General features: G+C 42.9%; 1 protein-coding gene across 2 annotated transcripts in view; it reads left to right on the forward strand.

Annotated features, from left to right (window-relative positions):
• The first annotated feature begins 1,967 nt into the window (after window positions 1–1,967).
• The window catches only part of SLC2A13 (solute carrier family 2 member 13), a 277,867-nt gene continuing 265,424 nt past the window's right edge, over window positions 1,968–14,410 (forward strand). For both annotated transcript variants that reach the window (XM_030215885.1, XM_030215884.1), the window contains exon 1: window positions 1,968–2,652. In XM_030215885.1, the coding sequence (XP_030071745.1) occupies window positions 2,118–2,652 (535 nt within the window). In that variant the 5' untranslated portion in view covers window positions 1,968–2,117. The remainder of the gene's footprint in view (window positions 2,653–14,410) is intronic.

Consider the following 14,410-nt stretch of genomic DNA (forward strand, 5'->3'; position numbering starts at 1 on the left):
GAGAAGACATCTGAAGGTATGTAGTGCACCATGAGTGACTCAAGAAGCCCCAAAAGTGCTGGAAACATTCCTCTCTTGAATCTGAGGAACCCAATATACTCTCTCAGATGACAGGAATTGTGTGAACCCCATTTGTCTTTTCGTCTGATGTAGCAAAACACATGACACTACAGTACAAAGCTGCCTGAGATGTATAAAAGCTATGGCATGAACCAGTGGTAAGGGTTAGGTAAGGTTACACCAAAGACATCCTACCTCACCAAATGTAGGGATCTATCCACTAAAGATTTTCTTCCATTTTGTGTCTAAAAGACCAAAGGACCATAATGATAAAAAATGAAGGGGGGGGGGGGGTGATAACAACTGTGCCTTTCAGAAGCATGCTGCAGAAAGTCTTTTTGTTATGCTGGATCCTCAAGATATATGATAGCCTAGCCCTCACATTAATTTGGTTAGTTCCTGCAATAAAACAGTTGTTTGCTCGCTTAACTGCAGTACAAATACAGTACAAATGGTTCCTGTTCCATGATTTCTTTTAAACAGTTTGTAGGATGATAAACAGAGTACCCACCACACCCTATTGTTAGATTGGCATCGATTTAAGCCTGGAACACTGTACACAAACACACCCCAACTTCATCCTGGCACATTTTACACACATATCTAACCACAGGGATCTCTGCTAGGTTCATTGTACACTTGCATTATACATACGCATTCATGGTTGTGCTTTTAACTGTACATCTAATCTTTAACTCCTTGAAACTATCCTTGGTGATTAAAAAACATAAAAACAAAAATACATTGCCATGTTCTTTCATAGGCAAATGAACTATGAACTTTTTGTATCACCCAACATCAGCAACCAGGGAGCTACAGAAGAGCGAAGGTTGTTTGTTTATCTCCTTCGAAAGAGCAAAAAGATATTCTGCTGCCCTTGTTCTCATTAACAGCATCCCTGGTCACCTCCCCCTCCCTTAAATATTTACCGCAATAACGTACAACTGAATTCGGGGGGGGGGGGGGTGATGAATGAACAGTACGTTATTGGGATAAATGTTTAAGGGGGGGGGGTGACCAGGGATGCTGTTAATGAGAACAAGGGCAGCAGCAGCAGAATATCTTTTTGCTCTTTCGAAGGAGATAAAGGTTATCAATAGAAATCAAACAAAATAAAACATGCAAAAGAAAATAAGATGATACCTTTTTTATTGGACATAACTTAATACATTTCTTGATTACCTTTCGAAGGTTGCCCTTCTTCGTCAGATCGGAAATAAACAAATGTGGTAGCAGTGAATATATATAAGAGAAACATCAAAGCATTACTTTGACAGTCTGACAGAGTGGGAGGGTGGGGGTATGCATGGGGATAAACAAACAACCTTCCCTCTTCTGTAGCTCCCTGGTTGCTGATGTTGGGCGATACAAAAAGTTGATAGTTTATTATTTGCCTATGAAAGAACATGGCAATGTGTTTTTGTTTTTACTTTCTTGCACAGTTTGCACACATTCAGAAATAGGAAGAGTAACTAAGCACGCAACTGACTATTATATTCAAAACCTTGCTACAAACAAACGGATCCTTCCTTAAAAACCAGTACCGGGACTATGATCTGATCCCTCGCTGCACTAGGAAGTAGCCGCCGAGGGGACTTGTTAAAGGACAGGGATTTCGCGGATTTTCACGGACCACGTAAGGTAAAGGACTCAACTTCCGCCGCCAAGCTCTAACACCTCCACAACTCGGCAAAATGGAAAGACCCCGCCCCCTCGGCAGCTCACTTCTGGCTCCAGGGACCGGCGACCGACTCTTATCTGGCAGCCGAGGCCGGCCGGGTGAGGAGGGTAGGCGGCTCGAGCGCTGGTCCGAGTGGTCACGTGACGCGAGCGCGCGCCGCTTGCCCCGCCCAGCCAGACGCGATCTATTCTCTCTGTCACTGAGCTTCGGTGCTGCTGAGCGCTGAGTGTCTGTCTGACTCTGGCTTTTACCGAGAAATAATGACAGAGCCCTGAAGGAGCGCGCGCGCGGAGGAAGAAAGCGAACAGTCACAGCCCCGGAACGTTATCCCGGTGACTTCCTCCTGACACAGAGCGCGGGCGCCCTCGGCTCTCTTATGTCCCGCAAAGCCAGTGACAATGTGGAGTACACCCTGCGGAGCCTAAGCCACCTCATGAAGGAGAAGCGGCGCAAGAAAGATGAGAACGCCGGCGAGCGGAGCCTCGTCGCGGCCGAGTCCTACACCAGCATCAACAGCCAGGGGGCAACCGGCGGCGGCGGGGACCTGGAGCGCGCTGCCCGGCGGCAGTTCCAGCGGGACGTCACCCCTGCTTTCGTGTACGTGGTGTCGGTGTTCTCCGCGCTGGGGGGCTTCCTCTTCGGCTACGACACGGGAGTGGTGTCCGGGGCCATGCTGCTGCTCAAGAAGCAGATGAACCTGACGGCGCTCTGGCAGGAGCTGGTCGTGTCCAGCACGGTGGGGGCGGCGGCGTTGTCGGCTCTGCTGGGTGGGCTGCTGAACGGCACGTGCGGACGCAGACCCTCCATCCTGATCGCTAGCTGCTTCTTCACGGCCGGGGCTGTGGTGCTGGCGGCGGCCGGCAACAAAGAGACTCTGCTGGCGGGGCGCGTCGTGGTGGGACTCGGCATCGGTGAGTGAACGAATAGGTAGATTTGCTTTTCGTTTACTTGGGTTTCTTGTTGCCCTGTTCCCTCTTTTCCCCCGTGTTGGTTTGTGTTTGAATGGAGAGGTATGTCCAATAAAAAAGGTATCATCTTATTTTCTTTTCCATGTTTTATTTTGTTTGATTTCTATTGATAACCTGTTTGAATGGACAAAGGCGATCTTCCGCCTAGCAGCAAGCGCAAGCAAGACTTTTTGGATTTATTAGCTTATAAAAATTCCCCTTTCACACGTGTCGATCAGTTCTGTGCCATTTCTTCCCTGCCCTCTCTTCTCCCCCGCCCCCCAATCCCCCTCTTTGCTATGTAGTTGATTCGGAAAGGTAAGCTGAGGATAGTCTGGACCTGCACTGATGAGAGGCTGAAGATGCTGAAAGAATGCTTAATTGGGGGGGGGGGGGGGGGGGGAGCATATATTACAAACTTTCGCTTTCCATGGCCAGTTCGTCGGCATGGGTGACAGTCTCTATCTTCTTCTGGGTGCTACAGCTACTGGAAAGGCTGCATCGGGAGAGGAAGGTCGCGGGTCCCCCTGGAGGAAGATGTGCAGATATCTTATGTTGTGGAGGGGTGGTCTCTGCATAGGAGCCGACTCTGTAGGTGCTTGAGCACCCCCAATATTGAGAAAATTCTTGTATATGTCCAAGGAGGGGTTGTTTCCACTGGGCTTAGCACCCCCAATAATTTTGAAAAGTTGGCTCCTATGGGTCTTTGCATTGCCTAGCAGTGTTAACTTGTACTTTTTAGTCCAGATTTCTGAGTGGGTGTGTCCTGTCCTAACTTTTCTTCATATCCCCCTTTTTTCCCCGCCCCAAAAACATTGGGTAAAAAAAAAAATGTTACCAGGGCCTTTGTATTCTGGTTGAACCTCTGTGATCTTTCCCACCCATATATGTCAAAAACGTTTCTAGCCTATTTCGTGTGGTTTGATAAAATGATTTCAACCTAATTATATTGTATGACCTGAGTTCGGGAAATTATGTGACTGGTCTAAATATAGATAATGATGATGGGTGGATAGGCAAATATTTCCCTGTTTCACATTTTGACCTTTCTAGAGCAGGTGATTTTCTGCCAGTGTCTTGGGACACCCTGATGTGTCACCAAGAGCTGGTAGGTGTCACCAAAAACTTGACAGACATTATTCTAAACTGTCGTCTTCTATTTTTTTTTTTAAGACAGAAAAGCATATTTTATAATTAACTTTATAAGGGAAAGGGAAATGGGCCTTTCTGTGGTTTTTGCAACTACATTCTAAGTGGTTCACATGGAGGGGCATAATCGAACGCAGACGCCCATCTCTATGGGTGACTATCTCCGAAGATGGGTCCACGAAGGGGCGAGACAGACCGTATTTTCGAAAAAGATGGGCATCCATCTTTTGTTTCGATAATATGGTTGGTGCCAGGCAAATGCATCGGATTTGGGCGGATTTGAGCTGGGCGGTATCGGTTTTTAGTGATAATGGAAACCGAAGCCACCCAGCTCAAAAACGAACAACTCTAAGGCATTTGGTCGTTGGAGGGGCCAGGATTCGTAGTGCACTGGTCCCCCTCACATGCTAGGACACCAACCGGGCACCCTAGGGGGCACTTGTAAAAAGTAAAAAAAAAAAAAATTAAAATACCTCCCAAGTCCATAGCTCCCTTACCTTGGGTGCTGAGCCCCCCAAATCCCCCCCCCCCCCAAAACCCACTCCCCACAACTCTACACCATTACCATAGCACTTATGGGTGAAGGTGGGTAAAGTGGGTTTTGGGGGCGATTTGGAGGGCTCCCATTTACCAGCACAAGTGTAACAGGTAGGGGGGGATGGGCCTGGGTCCACCTGCCTGAAGTCCACTGCACCCACTAACAACTGCTCCAGGGACCTGCATAGTGCTGTGATGGAGCTGGGTATGACATTTGAGGCTGACATACAGGCTGGCAAAAAAAGTTTTTAAAGTTCTTTTTTTTTTTTGGTGGGAGGGGGTTAGTGACCACTGGGGGAGTCGGGGGAGGTCATCCCTGATTCCCTCGGGTGGTCATCTGGGCAGTTGGGACACTTTTTGTAGACTTGTTCGTGAAAAAAAAAGCGGCCCAAATTCTTGCTACTGCTGCCCTTCTTTTTTCCATTATCGGCCGAGGGCACCCATCTCTCCTCAGCCGATAAACACGCCCCAGTTCCGCCTTCACCACGCCTCCGACACGCCCCTGTCAATTTTGTTCGTTCCCGTGACAGACTGCAGTTGGAGGCGCCCAAAATCTGCTTTCGATTATACCGATTTGGGCGTCCATGAGAGAAAGGCGCCCTATCTCCCGATTTGGGTCGAAATATGGGTGTCTTTCTCTTTCGAAAATAAGCTGGATAGTATATATAGGTACTTATTTGTACCTGGGACAATGCAGGGTTAAGTGACTTGCCCAGAGTCACAAGGAGCTGCAGTGGGAATCAAACCCAGTTCCCCAGGATCAAAGTCAGCTGCACTAACCACTAAGCATCAACTTGTTGTAGCAAAAGGGAAGGCAAAAACATATGCTTTCCTTACCCACCTGCAGGTTGGGGAGAGGACAAAGCAAGGGGCCACATATTTGAAATCTCCATAACCATGCCCTAATTCTATTCCCCGCTTCTGATTGTAACATAAGATTACCTTTACTCCATCAGACTGATGATGGTCCATCTAGCCCAGTATCTGTATTCTGCTTCCAACAGTGGTGAATCCAGGTCTCAAATGCCTGGCAGAATCCCAAAGAGTAGCAAGGTTCCTTGCTTCTGATCCCAGGGATGAGTAATGGCTTTCCCCATGTCTTTTTAATAGTAGATTATAGCCTTTTCTTCCAGGGACTTGCCCAACTCTTTTAAAATTCAGATAAGTTAACTGCTGTTATCACAGCTTCTGACAATGGGTTCCAGAATTTAACTAATTGTTGAGTGAAAAAACATGTAAGCCACATTGAGCCTGCAAAAAGGTGGGATAATGTGGGATACAAATGCAATAAATAAATAAAATAAATATCCATTTTAAAAGTATCATGTAATTTCATGGATTCACCTAGTATTTGTACTTTTTCAAAGAGTAAACAACAAATTCACTTTTACCCATTCTACTTCACTCAGGATTTTGTTTGTTTATTTTATAAAGTTATGTTATATCTTAGATTGAAAGATGGTATATCAAAGCGGTTATATGAAGCAATGAGAGGAAAACACAGCTCTAGATCTGCAGATGGTGGTTCTGCTATTCCCTATGGGGGGAGGGGCAGGGGAGGATGGAGCCTAGTGAGTTAGCTATTTTTCTTATATGAGAAAATAGTATTCTGGATTAAACTGTGTGATTCCCAGTAAGGGAAGGGATCTGTGATATAGAATTATGCTCGCCTAGTTAGCACACTTGAATGCAGAAATTAAAATATATTCTTTTTGGTACAGAACTTATTTTTAATTTTGTTTTTTTTACCATATAATTCTGATGACATATTTAGCCCACTTTTACTCTTTTACTTTACTGCAGCATGGACTAGGCTGTGTAAATGGTGCCTAAAAAATCGGTACTGAAAAAAGTAGCACTTAATGCTATTCTATAAACCTCACGTGGTGCCGGAAACAGGCAACTATATGTAGGTGCAAAATTTTACACCAGTGAAAATCTGGTGTAATTTACACATGGATCCCCATAATTTTTTAACAAATGCACATAAATTGCAGGAACGCCCCCAACCCACCCTTGTTCCTTCCATGGCCATACTTCCTTTTTAGGTCCACTTGCTAGAATTTACGTGCACCTCTTTATAGAATATGCTTTAAAAGATGTGCACGTAAATTCTAATTATTGCCAATTAGATAATTGCTTGAAAATGAGCACCACTGAGTATTAGTGTGTGCTCATGCAGGTGCCACAAATTATACCTGTAACTATACACCTGGATTACTGCATTTATGTATCATGCAATTTCTGTGCCTAGAAACATTTTGTAATGTATTAAACTGGTAAATTTTGGGTTGTCAGGGGAGGCTTAAGTCTTGTATTGATATAAACCACATTCCTGTAGTATATCCTGTTTTTTCTTGAACTGATGCCCAATAGTTAGATTAACTGGAACAGGGCACCATGCCCCAGCAAAGGGAATGTTCTGCAGAAAGTGTTTTTATGTTCTTTCCAACCCAAAGGAAATTGGAAAGAATTGTGAAAATGAGGTTAAGAATATCTGTCTGTAGGCAAAATAACTCTCTGAAATTTTAACAGAATGGGATGAAACTTGGCATGAGAGGAAAATTTGGTAAAAAGAAATTAAAAATAGGCCAAATTCTATTGAGGATTTCAGAGAAATAAGCCTTCCCCAAATATCTCAATGCATTTCTTTGGAGAAGGAGTTCCAGCTTCTGTAGCATAGAAACTTTGATCAGGGCATAGAATTTTAGAAGGTGGAGTTTTCTAATCTTCTCAAGATGAAAAGGGAAAGGCCCAGGAGTAATCTAAAGAAATATTTATTTACAGAAAGGGTTGTGGATGAGTGGAATGGCCTCCTGGTGGAGACAAACATAGAGGATCCAAGGGGGAATAGACTAGGCAGACTTGATGGGCCATATGGTCTTCATCTGCTGTTATTTTCTGATTTTCTATATGTAGGAGGGTCCTGAGAAATGTGCTCAGGACTCAGGAGTTTAGGATGGCTAATTGTCTAACTTTTTCAGTAGTCTGCAGAATTTTTATATTAATGTCCAGAAGGTAGAAGATGGCTAATAGGTTTTAAAACTCTGATTAATGTCCAGACATATCTTCCTATCCCCTCCATCCCTCCCCCCTTCACATGTGAGGGAGCCTGCCTTAGCTGCTTCCATTATAACTAGAGCTGAAATTGTAGGTAGGATGATAGCAGTCAATGGGAAGGCACTGAGGACAGAGGACTAGAAGGCAGCTGTTGTTACAGGAAGGGACCTGGAGGTAGTTTTCTGCATGTGGTGGAGGGGAGCGGGCGTGGAAGAGAAATGAACCCTTTCCAAAAATAACCCAATATTTCTCTGGGAGAAGCAGTTCCAACTTCCAACAACTGCATTATACATACACTGACTTCACTGTAACTTAGCCATTAAGGAATTGCACTATTTCAAACTGCCAGACTGTCACGATTTCAAGGCTAGCTTGTGAATGGTGAGAAAAAACCTCATAGGCAACTATATTTTAAATCTCAGTGGCTGCCTTCCTTGCATCTTGGAGTGCTTTGCCTTCCCTCTTCCAGGCACAGGAGCAGTGGTTGTGACAGTTCGTAAATTTAGCTTCTTGTGCATCCTTTCCACGTTTGGTTGCCAGGGTCTTGGTTCCTGTGTGAAGAGATCCAGGCAGCAGCTACTGGAGTCGACATGGTGAGAGTCTTACTCCATTGGATTGGTACCTCCCAGTGGCTTCAGAAATTTCAAGCTCTCATCTTTGATACGGCTTTCAGCAGGCTCCTTTTTTCACTTTTTAAAGTTTGTGTGAGGTAGCATTGCTAGGGGCCAATGCTGTTTATGACATTGGTATATGATGTGGTCTCCTCTTGTGGTGTTTTAGCCTCACCTCTGTTAGCTTCTATTTGGTGGAGTAGCTGGTTTTGGGATCTGGGGAAAATCCTGATCCCAGTGTTGCCTGTGGACAAGGCTCAGTTGTCTAGATCATCAAGCTCTTCATCTAGTGCACCACCAAATAGAAGCTAATACAGAGGTGCACACAAACTTTAAAAACTGAAAAAAGGAGCCTGCTGAAAGCAGTATCAAAGATGAGAGCTTGCAATTTCTGAAGCCACTGGGAGATACCAATCCAATGGAGTAAGACTCTCACCATGTCGACTCCAGTAGCTGCTGCCTGGATCCCTTCACACAGGAGCCAAGGTAAATCTCATTGGCCTGAACTAGTCTAGCAGGGTAAGGAAGGTGAAATTATTGTTACCTGTTTTTTTGTTCTCTGAGTTCATCGAGTGACTGAATCTAGATCTGACACCTGAGAAGATGGTGCTGAATAAAGACAATCTTAATCTAAACACGATGAAGCTAAAGGCTCTAGGTTCTTTTTACTAAGCTGTAGTAAGCACTAGCTCATGCTTACCGCAGCTTAAAAGGATAATCTGTACGTGCAAACTGCGAGCTAAAAAATATTTTTCTGCAGAGGGTTGTAAATCTGTACTAGAGCACAAGGCCTCAAACATGTGCCAGGCTGTAGAATATTGCTAATATGGTGGAAGGCTTCCTAGCTTGGAGCACAGTAGAATTAACTCCATCATAAAAAGCCTGCTGACTTATCCAAGGCCACTTAAAATAAGAGGGAGCCAAATTTTTCATTCCTACAATAGAAGTGCTTTCCCCAAGGGAAACTGGAGGGGCCAGAGCCATTTGGAGACAAACAAATCTGGATACGTGCCCCAGTTTCCTATTAAAACATGCCCCCAACCGCTTCCTAGCAGACCTCACATCCCACCTAAACTACCTAAGGAAAATGGCAACATCTTACTCACCCCAATTCCCAAAGACACCAAGAAAAAGACAAGTGAACTCACCAATTACCGCCCAGTAGCATCTATCCCACTAGTTGTCAAACTGGTGGACAGCATGGTAACTGAACAACTCAGCGAATACATAAACAAATTCTCAATCTTACATGAATCACAATCAGGATTTCGTCCTCTCCATAGCACTGAAACAGTACTCACTACTCTCCTGGCCAAATTCAAGTAGGAAATAGCAATAGGCGATAGTATACTTCTCCTTCAATTCGACATGTTTAGTGCTTTCGACATGGTAAACCACAACATACTAATCAGACTCCTAGACTACTACAGCATTGGTGGAAACATACTAAGATGGATTAAGGGCTTCCTAATCACGAGAGCATACCAAGTGAAATTTAAATCAAACATATTATCACCGTGGAAAGCAGACTGCGGAGTACCTCAAGGATCACCACTATCACCGACCCTCTTCAACCTAATGATGACACCACTAGCCAAGCCCTTATCCAATTAAGGCCTCAACCCATTCATCTATGCAGACGACGTCACTATATACATACCTTATAAACATGACCTGACAGAAATCACAAACGTAATCAAGCTCAGCCTAAACATCATGAGCTCATGGGCAAATGCATTCCAACTAAAACTCAATACTGACAAAACACACTGTCTCAATCTCTCATCCCAATATAATACGTACAAACCCACAAAGATAAGCACACCAAACTACACCCTCCCTATCTCAGACAGCCTGAAAATCCTCGGCGTCACTATCGACCGTAACCTCACACTTGAAAGCCAAGTTAACTCTATAACTAAGAAAATGTTCCACTCAATATGGAAACTCAAATGTGTGAAACCATACTTCCCGAGGGAAACATTTCGCAGATTGATACAATCAGTGGTACTAAGCCATGCAGACTACTGCAATGGACTCTACGCAAACCCCTCCAAGAAAAACTACATTGGCTACCAGTTAAAGAACGTATTGCTTTCAAAATCTGCATACTGGTCCATAAAATTATCTATGGCGAAGCCCCGGGATATATGACAGACCTCATAGACCTACCAACAAGAAACGCAACCAGATCAACACGAGCTTACCTAAATCTCCATTACCCAATCTGTAAAGGTCTCAAATACAAATCAACTTATGGATCCAATTTCTAGTACATAAGCATACAACTGTGGAACACACTACCAAAAGCTGTGAAAACAACTCACGACCACCTAAGCTTCTGGAAATCACTAAAAACCTACCTGTTCAAAAAGGCATACCCCACTAACCCAACTTAAGTGCATAAACTCCGCAACACACCAAAACCAATGCTTGTAACAGACACTATATAACTCTTTTAATTCACCAATGTGTCTATAACACATGAACCTTATCTGACCACATTAACTCCTTGTATCTGTTTCCATGCTAGAGATGGCGAACGTCTCTATGGTACAATGTAAGCCACATTGAGCCTGCAAATAGGTGGGAAAATGTGGGATACAAATGTAACAATAATAAAATAATAATAATAATACCAAGGCCTTCTGAGTCAGTCCAGTGCTATTAGAACCTCTGTGTAGCAATCTTTTGAAGCCTGCAGCCCAACATCAGAACTGGGGGAAAAATGCACAAAGAGTCTGTCAGCAGCCACGGCTGAACCAATGCATCCATACCTTTGGAACTTATTCTTTTTGACAACTGAAGAATCAAAGGACCTTTGTATTTGCCGTTGGCACCATGGGATTCAAGATGAACAACCCCCATTTGAGTCCTTATGAGGTTGAAGACGGGGAACAATTCCTCCCATTCCCCCTGATCCAAGGAATGATTGCTCAAAGTTTGTGTGAACATTGTGACTTTCCGCAATGTGAGAAGTGGAGAGATGAAGAAATCGCCTTTGTCCAGCAAAGCAGTAGAAATGCCTTTTGGACTACTTGTGCATTTTTCATGCCTCCTTGCCTGTTGATGTGTGCTACCGATGTCGTATTGTTAGAAGACAGACAACTTTTTTGTGTGAACAAAAAATCCAAATAAAAACTTGCCTTGAAAATAGAACAGCACTTTCCAAACTGTTCTCAATTCCAGCCAGCTGATGGACAAGGAGGCTTCAGAAAATGTCCATTTCCTTCAGGCAAATTGACCCTGACAGAGTGCTCCCTAACAAAAAAAAACTGACATTTGTCATCAGAATTAACTAATCTAGGGACTTCCAGTGATGTCATTGGGCAACATGGTGGTGTGAACCTGGTGCTCTGGCCCGATCTTTAACGACCTGCACCCAGAGCTAGACACTCACTCACACTCCAATGGAAGCTTGAGAGTCCCTTGCTGATAGCAGCTCCCCCAATTGAAAAATGCTGCCAGATCCCCGAGGTGCAACACGGGCAGTCAACACTGGTGGCCTGTCACATGCACAGTGCCTCATTGGCAGTTCTGTCTGACTCTGGGGAGAGTGCATCTGAGGAAGAAGCCGCAGCGAGCAGATCGTCACAGTGGCGCGGGATAGAGAATTCTGCACAATTGACAAGGGTAGGCCTCAGAGAATGGGTGCTGGAGATCAAGGACGAATTTAGGGAGAGTGTGGAAAAATTAGAGGCAGTGAGAAAAATTGAGAAGGAGGTGGCAGAATTGGTGGGATGGGTGGAGGAGACAGAGAAGTGGATTGGTGAGCAGGAGGCAGTAGTGATGGACTTCCATACCGCCACCATGGCTCTACAAAAGGACCATATGGATATTTTAACTCTAAGACCTGGAACATAGGTCTAGATTACTTTTTACTCAATGTATACAATAAAGGTCTAACATTACTAGCAGAATATTTACCTTTTATAAAGCCGGTTTGATCCCTGTGGTTAATGTTATGCATCATTTTTCTTACAAGCTTGAAATGTCTATAGTTCTGAGGATAACCAGGATCTGTGGCTATTAAACAAACACTGTTACTTAAAAAAATCATCTTGCTTCCATTGTTCCTATTTAAAAAGTCTTAACAGCTGTGAAATTCAAATATTTTTAAAGCTCTGATAAAATGCTACATCAAAATCATCGGGGGGGGGGGGGGGGAGAGGGAGGTCTATAGAAAATTTAATGGACGAGAAATTCCTATCTAGAAAATAATGCCTACATATGACAAGTTCACTTTAAATGTAAAGTATTTGAAGTCCATTAAGAAACATGTTACATATCTGACTTACACAAATGTTGGTAAAAATCTTTAAACAATGAGACTGTTTGTAAGATATTCCCCTAAATTGTCCCTATCTCACCCCATAAGCCCCACACACAACATATGCACAGAAAAGCATACACATAAGCAAGAGATACACAAAACACAGGCAAGATGCACATATGCTTGTTGAAAAGAATTATGTTAGCCATGTTCTGCATGATTTCCTTACATGTCCTGAATATGGCAGGTACAAATCAAGGTAAGGTATACACATATGTTTGTCTTGTTGGGCAGACTGGATGGACCATGCAGGTCTTTTTCTGCCATCATCTACTATGTATGTTACTATGTTAAGTTTTATAGAGGTCCTTTTACAAGGCTGCGATAGAAAGTGGCCTTAGTGTACCCTTATGCAGGTCTTTCCTGTGCATTAAGATAATTTCTACCACAGCTGGAAAACAGAAGATTTTCCATTTTCTGAATTAATGGCCAAGTTTCTATTAGCATATGGCCGTTATTAGCATGTGAATCCTTACTGACATCTATCCGTAGGCAGTAAGGCTCAGTTTATAGTTTATTAAAATTTGTTATACCGCCCAAACTGACTTGCAGAGCTGGGCGGTAGTTATTTTATTTATTTATTGCATTTGTATCCCACCTTTTTGCAGGCTCAATGTGGCTTACAATACATCATGAATGGTGGACATATATTAGAAAATAGACATTTAGTGTTACAGAAGGATCTTGGGCAGCATGATGAAGAAGAAACATGATAATAGTATAACAAGCAAGTATTATAAGACAATTCAGAATATATGTGGAGTAGTTGTGTATATTCACATTGGTTGGTCTTTGTGGTATGCCTTGTTAAAGAGATGGGTCTTCAGTAGTTTGCGAAAGTTCATTAGTTCGTAAGTCGTTTTTAAGTTGCGGGGCAATGCGTGCCATAGCTGTGTACTCAAGTAGGTGAAGTTTGACATACAGTTCACACATTCTCAAGCAGCATTCAATCAAAGACTAAAATTATAATTATAGTTAAGATACGGTGTGATGTCAGAGAGAGAAACACACTAAGCAGTGATAAATGCTTGTTCGTACAACCAGGTCTTAATGGTAACTTTGAATTATTTGAAAGAATAAATCTTACAGGTAGTTAGCAGAAGATTGTTCCATATTGCTGGAGCCAAAAAAATAAAAAGCCCTATGTCTTGTGCTTTCAAATGGGCTAATTTGGGACCAATCAGTAACAAATGATAATCATTTATAGAGTGAAGAACACGTGCTGGAGAATATGGAATTTTAAGAGCTGCTAAATAGTCCGGTGACCCCATTTTGAAAGCTCTGAAAGTAAGAACCCAAATTTTATAAATGCTCCTTTGTTCAATAGGAAACCAGTGATGTTTAAGTAGATTTATTATGTCATACAAAGCAATCGGATCTGTACAGGTTCGTTTAGTTAGCTTGTAGCTTTGTCACTAGCATACTGTAATATGCCACTAGCATACTGTAATGTTCTGGATGCACTACCTGTTATACTGATATCATCAAAATCTTCACACTCTGTCTCCATCTACTGATAGGGGGACATAATCTGTCTGGATTGGTCTAACATTGAAGGAAAGGAAATTATCAGGCAAGGGTAAATTTCACTTTATATATTTCACCTTAAATGCTTCTGTTTGGCATTTTGTATACTAAGGTGTATTTATATTACTGTTAAAGCAAACTGGGGACTGGCTAGATTAGAGCATATTGAGGTGAAAAAGTTCAAATTAAATTGGGTGTCTTGGTTTGTCCATGAGAACGTATGGATATTTTTAATATTTGATAAAACCCAGTGTAAAAAATATGGTTATACTGTGTTCAATTTAATTTTGCAGTATGTTTGAAAAAGAAGTAAAAAAGCGGGGTTATCACTGCTGTGGATATCCCAAATAGCAAATGGCAGTGTATCTTCAGAATGGAGGAGAACAAAGCTTGAAAATCAGTGGTTAAGGTAAAATTTTACCCCACTTGCCTGCTTTTTAAATCTTAATGTGAAGAATTATTCAAAACGGATCTCAAATGACGGGGCAAAATGATTCCGAGCATT

The sequence above is a fragment of the Microcaecilia unicolor genome, chromosome 10, assembly GCF_901765095.1.
Source record: "Microcaecilia unicolor chromosome 10, aMicUni1.1, whole genome shotgun sequence".
In the NCBI taxonomy this organism is placed as follows: domain Eukaryota; kingdom Metazoa; phylum Chordata; class Amphibia; order Gymnophiona; family Siphonopidae; genus Microcaecilia; species Microcaecilia unicolor.